The sequence below is a fragment of the Equus przewalskii genome, chromosome 8 (assembly GCF_037783145.1).
Source record: "Equus przewalskii isolate Varuska chromosome 8, EquPr2, whole genome shotgun sequence".
In the NCBI taxonomy this organism is placed as follows: Eukaryota; Metazoa; Chordata; class Mammalia; order Perissodactyla; family Equidae; genus Equus; species Equus przewalskii.
In genome coordinates this window covers 83,925,747-83,933,604 of record NC_091838.1, presented here as the reverse complement: position 1 = coordinate 83,933,604, position 7,858 = coordinate 83,925,747, and the positions used below count along the sequence as shown (strand labels likewise).

General features: G+C 66.1%; 1 protein-coding gene across 17 annotated transcripts; it reads right to left on the bottom strand.

The window, feature by feature from the left end:
* Positions 1 to 1,264: 1,264 nt before the first annotated feature.
* On the bottom strand, positions 1,265 to 7,507 carry MAPK15 (mitogen-activated protein kinase 15). Of its 17 annotated transcripts, none has more exons than XR_011543562.1 (14): positions 7,333 to 7,490; positions 5,990 to 6,088; positions 5,702 to 5,731; positions 5,503 to 5,593; positions 4,791 to 4,921; positions 4,524 to 4,687; positions 4,186 to 4,325; positions 3,321 to 3,378; positions 2,794 to 2,931; positions 2,528 to 2,633; positions 2,235 to 2,412; positions 1,990 to 2,123; positions 1,750 to 1,904; positions 1,265 to 1,606 (listed from the first exon to the last, which is right to left on the bottom strand). XR_011543562.1 is itself a non-coding variant. In XM_070632244.1 (14 exons), the coding sequence occupies exons 1-14, from the start codon at positions 7,399 to 7,401 to the stop codon at positions 1,430 to 1,432; spliced, it is 1,644 nt and encodes a 547-aa protein (XP_070488345.1). In that variant the 5' UTR covers positions 7,402 to 7,507; the 3' UTR covers positions 1,265 to 1,429. The 17 variants fall into 17 exon arrangements, 16 of the variants coding, with proteins under 16 accessions (XP_070488345.1, XP_070488347.1, XP_070488353.1 ...); XM_070632244.1 differs by having other exon boundaries at positions 1,750 to 1,878; positions 7,333 to 7,507; XM_070632246.1 differs by having other exon boundaries at positions 1,750 to 1,872.
* Between the last annotated feature and the right edge of the window lie 351 nt (positions 7,508 to 7,858).

Below are 7,858 nucleotides of genomic sequence, written 5' to 3'. Positions count from 1 at the left end.
CCCCTGATCACCAAGCGCAGCAGACACTTCCTAGCCCCATCTTGGGGCTCCTGTCCACCTGAGTCCTTCCCTGCCCTGGGGGCCAAGGGGCCACTCCCCAGTTGTCCGGGCCTCCCAGCCCTCCCCTCCCAGTGCCCTGCTTCTGTGCACAGGGCCGGGCTTCCTTGTGCACCACCTGCTCCTTTCTGGGCAATGGCAGTCATCCCCACAGCCTCATCTCCCCCTTGTCCATCACCTTGGGGCTCTGCCTCAGGCTGTTGAAACTCAAGAAAGCTGCCTGTTCAGCAGCTGGCTCATCTCCAAGCCCAAACTGTGGCCCTCATCCTTGGCCCCCCCTTTCCTTGGCCTCCTCCCAACCCCTGTCCTCTCTGCCATCGGCCTTCTGAATCTCTCTTGCAGCTGGCTGGTCTGGGTCCACCTCTGCCCAGCTCTGTTTGCCCACACCTCCCCCTCCCCCCACCATTCCCTCAGCTCCCAGCAGCCAGGCCCTCAACACAGCACAGGCCTCTCCCCTTAGGCTGCGAGCTCTCGCGGCTGGGAAGTGGCTGGCCTGTGCTCTGGTCCCTGTCCAGCGTCAGGTGCTGTGCGGGGCACTCAGGGAACCCTGAGACACAGCTTGCTGCCTGCTAGGCCCTTTGGATCTCCTCAGCCCCCAACACCTCTGGACTGGACTCACACCAGGCCCTTTTCCTCGTGGTGACCAGAGAAGGTAGCCTTGAGCCCTACAAGACATCCCCAGGGTGTCCCCCACCCTCCCCCCAGGCCAAACCAGGAACAAGTCACTGTGTTGGTGGGGCACTGGCTGGTGTCACCGACAATGACTACAGTCAGGGTCTGTACCCTGGGGCACTGCCCTTTCATCTCTTCCCCTTTCCCTCTCTGGTTCAGGGTGACAAATGTGGTCATGTGGTGGCTTGCACCCAGGCAATGGGTGCACAGGTGTCTGCTCTGCCAGGACTACCCTGGGGACAGCATGACCCCTGTAACAGGCCCAGGCTGGGATCTGATGTGCTTGGCACCAGACAGGCCCCAGGGCATTTGTGGACAAAGGACAGGAAGCTGGCCCCAAAGCACCCCTCTAGAGGGAAAACACTGGGCACTGGGCAGAGAGGAGCTACAGGGTGACAGCAGAAGGTGATGACGCAGCTTCTCATAGGCTCTGTCCTAGACATGGGATGGGGTCTTCTGAAGGGGGTGGGCTCCAGGAAATGGGTAATGTGGCCTCAGTGGTTGTCCCTCGCTGAGGGTGAAATGTGGGCAGGTAAGCAGGGAACAGACAAGTCTTTATTGGCGGAAGTGATTGGGGCTGGGTGGGAACCTCATCTATCCCCCCATACCCCGCGGGAGGCCTGGACAAGGGGCTAGGCAAAGGGAGGGGGCGATCCGGGTCGCGGCTGAGCTGCGGGGGGTTTGAGGGCGGGAGGGCGGCTCATGCGCGAGGTCCAGGGAACAGGGGCAGACGGCCCAGCGCCGCGCGGCAGACGGTGCCATAGGCTTGTGAGTAGCCCCCGAGCGCGGCCCGAGCGGCCCCCTGGGCCCCCAGCGAGGCCGAGGCGCCGAACATCCTCCGGCCGGGCCGGGGCTCGCGGGAAAGCCCGTGGGGGACCTGCACGCGGTCGGACGGCCGGTCAGGGGCGGCGCAGGCGCAGGGGAGGAAGGGGCAGGGGAGGACCCAACGGGGAGCGAGCCCCGGGTCGGAGGGGAAGGGCTGACGGGAAGGGAGGCGAGGGCCGAAGGGGCCGGGCTCACCCGTGGCGCGGCGGTGGCCTGCACCCCACGGCCCGGGTCGCGGTCACTCCGGATCAGGGCCTGGATGGCCACCTGGGCAGCCGCCTGCGAGGTCAGGGAGGGCGCCGCCCCCCTCACGCCGGGCTTCATCTCGGAAGAGGCGCATCACAGGGTCACTGAGGGACCAGGGTGCTGCCGGCCCTCAGCCCTCGGAAAGGTACAGTTGGAGGGGTCATCCCACGCCCACCCCCAACGACCTACCCACGAGGGTGCCGAGGGGGACGCCGTCGTCGCCCCGGGGGACCTTTCCCCCCTCCCAGGACCTCCTAGGGGCGGAGGCCGGAGCAGGGGCCCGGAGCTCTGCCTGGGAAGGCTCGTGGCTCTGCCGAGGGCTTCTGTGGGGTCGGAAGGTCATCCCCCCGGATCAGGAGTCTGGCTGCAGGCGGCTGGTGTCCCACCCCAAGGGTCCGGGTCGGCTCAGGGTGGCGCCATCAGCGATCACACACCGCGCGCGGGCTCGCAGCCGGGGCCACTCCGAGGCCTGCGTCCAGGGTTCTGCGCGGGCGAGTCCGAGGCCAGCCGGGGGACGGCTCCGGGTTTGGGCGGGGGTGCCTGGGGCCGGGGGGCGTCCCCCAGGCCCTCCTCTCTCGGGACCTGGCTGTTGCCCCTGCGATCCAGGATCATCTGCGGGAGGGGAGGGGCGCGGCTGGGCGTGGGGGTCATTGGGGGTCGCTGAGGCAGGGGGAGGCCTCGAGGATGCGCGGGGATGGGGAATGATGGGGGTCGCCGGCCAGAGCACCTGATAGAGGAGGTTGCGATATTCGGGGGCCGAGAGCTGGACTCCTTCCTGCACCGGGAGCCGCACATCGGCCTCCAGTGTCCACTCACGGGCCGGGCAGTGGAACCTGCGAGAAGCCAGAGAGGAGGGGGCAGGAGAAGCGAGACCCCCGCTGCGGTCAAGCAAGGCTCCTGGGCCTCTCAGACTCAGCGCAGGAGGGGCATCCAACCACCAACCCCGGCGCGGCACGGGGCTGGTCCGCGGGACCCCGCCCCTCCCGCCGCTACCTCTGCACGTAGGGGTGCCGCAGAGCCTGGGCGGCGCTAAGCCGCTTGTCCGGGGCGAACACCAGGAGTCGCCTGAGGAGGTCCAGGGCCTCCGGGGGCGTGTCGGGTGGCAGGAGGGTGTCCAGCGTCTGCCGTGGCCTGCAGCGGCCCGCGTATCCTTCTGTCTCCAGGTCGGGCCTCTCCCGTTACCCCCATCTGTGACCCAGGGCTCGGCTTCCAACCCTCGCCCCGCCCTTTAACTGTCTCTGTGGATCACCCACCCCCCCCAGCCCCGCCCATGCGGGACTCTCAGGCAGCCTGCCTTCCGCTCCCCTCCTCTCCGCACCCCAGAGCAGCGTCCTCGAGCCTCCCGCGCCCCCTCCCTGCCGTAGGCTGAGCTGGGCGGCCGCTGAGGACTCCGCCTTTTTAGTTGCACCAACAGTTGCTGGGTTGAGACCCGCATCCGGAGAGCAGGGCGGGGCTGGCACAGACCTGCCAGCAAGGTCGGGGGAAGAGTGCTGGAGGCCGGCTCCCAAGCACGCACTCACCGCGACCCCAGGCGGGTCAGAACAGAGGCGCTGTAGCTTGAGCCGAGAGCCAGGAGGTCTGCGGAGTGGGCGCCAGAAGGTGATGTGATCAGGAGGGCTGGTGGGTGGGGGCTCAGGGAGCTCTGCAGCCGTCCCTCCCGGCCCGTGGAGTGACTTCTCTGCAGGCTTTGGCTGGCTGGCAGGGCTCCAACCCCAGATATCTGGACGGTGCCCCCATGTGTGCCTATGTGCACCCACATGTGCACCTGCCCTTGCACACTCTTACACCCTCAACACGAGCCCATGCTCACATGCACACACGTCCATGACATCCTGGCACTCCCACCTCTGTGGAGGAGCCCCTTGCCCTCTCCACCCGGGAAAGCAGAGACCTGGGGGGAGAACAGGGCTCCCTCCACCTGGTCCTTCGCCTCTCTCTTGCCCCGCCTCCCTCCCCCAGGGAAAAGGAAGGACCCCTGGCGTCTCCCCTCCCCTCTCTCCCCCTTCCACCTCTTCCCCCCCCCCCCCCCCCCCCCGCCACTCCCCTGGCCCAGCTCCCAGCACAGTGTGTGGAGGGCTAGCACAGCGGGGCTAGCGCTCTTGGCCTGACCTGGCTGGACCCTTCTTGGGCACTGCTTGGCACTCATGCATCCTGGGCCCAGGCCCTGCTGCCTGGCAGACTCTGCCCAGTTGCTCCTCAAAACCCCAGCAGCTCCTTCCTGGGCGCACTGTCCACAGGGCCTGCCCTTTCCCCTCTTCCTGAGGCTTCTGGACTCTCCCCACCCTCCTTCCTACCAGTCCTGACCTGTCAGATGCTGTCCCCACAGCTGTGTGCCCCGACCCTCAGCATCCCTGGTACCCAGTGGACCCATACACACATGCTCACCCTCCTTGGATGGTGGCGGGATGGTCTCCAGGATCAGCTCCAGCTGGTGGAGCGTAGATGTGCCAGGGAACAGGGGCTTCCCCCGAAGCATCTCCCCCAGGATGCAGCCCAGACTCCACATGTCCACCCCAGGGGTATACCTGGGGCAGGAAGGGGTAGAGGGTGGGGGGACCCCAGAGCAGAGGTGGGGGTGGGAGCAGGGACACTCAAGGGGGCTGAGTCTGGGGTGCTGGGAGGGGCTGTGAGGACAATGTGGGGAAGAGGACGGCCTGGGGGCCCTGGCTGGGCAGGGGGCATGCTTCCGGGGAGATGGGGGCAGGAGGGGATGTCACTGTTACCGGCTTGCGGACAGCAGCACCTCCGGAGCCCGGTACCAGCGTGTGGCCACATACTCTGTCAGGGCCTGGCCCTCCGGCCCTTCAGGGAGGCCGCTGAGGGAACGGGCGAGGCCGAAGTCACATAGCTTCGCCAAGCAGCTGGAGTCCAGGAGAACGTTGGATGGCTGGGGGAGAGGAGGGCGGTGAGCGCTGACGGGGCCGGGGCTGGAGGTCGCCTCGGTGGGTGCGTGCAGGGGTCAGGGCCCAGTGAACGGAGCGTGGGCTCACCTTCTGGTCCCGGTGGATGACGTGTCCTGAGTGGATGAACTCGGTGGCCCGCAGGAGCTGGTGGAAGATGTAGCGCTTGTGCACGTCCTTCAGCAGACCGCCCTTGCAGATGACGGCATTCAGGTCAGTGTCTGGGGGGGCACGCAGGTCAGTCTGGGGGGCCCGGGGGCTAGGGGGCCAGGACAGGACTTGCAGGTCAGCCTGGGGGCCTGGCGAGAGTAGCCAGGTCTGTCCCACTTTGAGCCCATGCCAGGGAGGGAGCCTCAGCCCACCCACTGCCCGCAGTCCCTGGGCCCCGCTGGCCACCCTCAGAGCCGTGTCCTGGGCGGGCGCACTGCCGGGCAGTCCCCGCAGGCTTCTGAGGACTGCTCACTGCCTCTGTCAGCACAGCAGTAAAAGTGTGTGGAATTATTTTTAATACTTTATTTCATGTTGACTTTGTTTTACAAAATGAGTAGAAAAAGGAAATACAGCTGCAAGCAGTGGACAAAGCAGGAGCCTTGTAGAGGTGGGGTCAAGGTGGTCACTGCCAGGCCCTGGGGGCTGACACTTGCCAGCTGTTTGTCCTTGGGCACAGGGACACTGCCCAAGATGAGGGCACTGGCCACTGTGGGGACCCCAGCAACAGAGGGACACACAGAGGGAGCCAGGCCACTGGGGACCCTGGGCCAGGACAGAGGCGGGGCTGGGGTCTGAGTGAGGCCTCACTCACCCATAGACTCCAACACCAGGTAGATGTCCCTGTCGTTCTCCGCCCGGATCACGTCCAGGAGGCGGATTATGTTGGGATGGTCCCCAAATTCCTGGGGAGAGAATGTGGGGCTGTGCTCTGGGGGTCGAGGGGCCAAGCTGCCCCCCTTGTCTGGAGAGACTGTACCTGGGGAAGTGGGCGGGTGGCCTTGGCCGCTCACCTGCAGCAACATGATTTCCCGAAACGTCCTCTGGAATGAGACAGAAACACGAGTGTGAGTGAGGAGCAAGAAGGAAGCCGACATGGAAGAGATCCAAAGGAGTGGATGCTCGTCACCCACATACCCACCGGACCACGGGGTCGCAGGGGTGCTGCTCTGAGAAATGCCGGAAGCCTGCTGTGGCTGGGCTTCAAGTTTACGCTAGGGCTCCCCAGTACCAAGGCGGCAGGGGGTCACCTCCACACCCCTGCCCTGGTCCTTCCCCACACCTCTTCCCCGCCCTCTTACCTGGGCATCCGTCTTATCCCTAAAGGCATCAAAGATTTTCTTGATGGCCACAACCTCGCCAGTCCTCCGATCCACCGCCTTCCACACGATGCCATAGGCCTGGGGAGGCGGGTGGTCAGCTTGCTGGGCCCAGCGCCATCGCTTGCCCCCCAGACTACCCCTGCAGACACAAGGCTCCTCCTTCCCGCTGTGGCTCCTGGGAGGGGACGGACGGGGATGTGGTGGGGGCTGTGGCTCTGGGTGAGGCCCCTGCAGCTAAGGCTGCCCAGCCTGCTGCCCAGGAATCCAGCATCTTCTGGAGGAGGTGATGGGAGGCAAGGGGACATGGAGGCAAGGGAGGAGGGTGGGATCTGGAGAGGCCCCAGGAGGAAATGAGGTCACAGATGGGAGCTTCTGGGCAGAAACCGAAGCCTGTCTCTTCTCTGGGATGGCATTTCACCCTTCTGGGCATCCTAACACCCCTCTCTCTCACATACCCCATCCAGCCTGTCCCCAGATTCTGTTGGTTCCACCTCCAGAATTCATCAGAATGGACCACTTCCTACCGTCTCTGCTACCCCACTCTGAGCTGAGCCCCCGCATCTCTTGCCTGGATGGCTACAGTAACCTCTTAACTAATCTCCTTTGCCCACCCCCACTGTCCATCCTCGACAGAGTGGGCAGGGTGAGCCCTGTATAGTGGTACCAACAGCTGTTTCGGCTCCCTGTGTCTTTCACAGTAGAATCCAAAGCCCCACATGATGGGACCCCTCCCTTTAGTCATTCCTATCCAGCCACACCAACTCTGCCATCTCCCCAATAGCCAAGCAGGTCCTTGCCTCAGGGCCTTTGCACTTGCTGTTTGCACTGTCTGGCCCACTCTTTCTCCCCTCCCCCGCTACACACTCACACCCAGATTGTCACACACCTTCACATACACATGCTCATACACAATCCCACATGCTCATACACACAATGCACATGGATGCACACACGGTTCTGGCCCCCACTACATGCTCACCCCATTTACCGCTCAGGCCGTTCCGGCCCGGCCTGGGATCTGTCCCTCCCCCTGGGCGCCTGGAGTGGGTGGGCCTGGCCTCCCCAGAGCGTGCTGTGGGCGCCCGCCTGAGACGGTTGGGGGCCCTGGCTGTCACCCGGCTCTGGGAGGCCGGTGACAAGTCCCTTGGCAGCAGGCACGGTTAGGGCCCTGTTACAGGAGGCCGAGGCGCCGAGGGCCGCGGTGGCCTGCCCAGGGCCGCGGTGGCCTGCCCAGGGCCACGCCCACAGTCCGTGGGGAGGCGGGCGCGAGCCCGGGGTCCCGGTAGGGCGGGAGGGACAGACGCCGGGCCTCGCGCGCTCACCCCCTTCCCGAGCCGCCGCTGGAGCAGGTACCGCTGGGCTACGTGGCGGTCCACCTCGGAGGCGCTCATGCCGGCCCTGGGCGCGCGGGGGCCCGGGACCCCGCGGGGCTGGACCTGTTGACCCCGGTTGCCGTGGGAACCGGCGGCACCTCCCCGCGCCTGCGCCGGCCGGGGTGGGGCGGGGTCTGCAGCCCAAGCGCCGGCCAATCCGGGGCCGCCTGGAGCCCCCCCCAACCCCGCGCAGGCCCGCCCCCTCGGCGCCACCGCAAACCCTCGCCGCGCTCCCGTCTGCGCGTCCTGGTTGCACCGGCCAGGTCCCCCGAGCAGGTGCCCCCTCCGCCCCAAGGAGCCTTCTGAACCCTCTCTGCCAGCTCCGGGCCTTTGCGCGCGCGGTGCCCACGGCCTGGGGTGCTCTTTTCATCCTCTGCCTTACTTCTTCTGGGCTCTGCCAAGGTGGTGCTGATGGTTAGGGGGTCCCTCGCAGACAGCCCCTCCACTCCGGGGCTGTTTGACGGCAGGGGCCGCG

What these genes read in the sequence shown, in the direction of transcription:
- MAPK15 (XM_070632245.1), bottom strand. Translation starts at nt 7,401, where the DNA reads ATGAGCGCCTCCGAGGTGGACCGCCACGTAGCCCAGCGGTACCTGCTC. An exon ending in GGGAAATCATGTTGCTGCAG is followed by an intron (nt 5,594 to 5,701) that starts GTGAGCGGCCAA and finishes TTCTCTCCCCAG; the next exon opens with GAATTTGGGGACCATCCCAA. An exon ending in CCTGGTGTTGGAGTCTATGG is followed by an intron (nt 4,922 to 5,502) that starts GTGAGTGAGGCC and finishes GTGCCCCCCCAG; the next exon opens with ACACTGACCTGAATGCCGTC.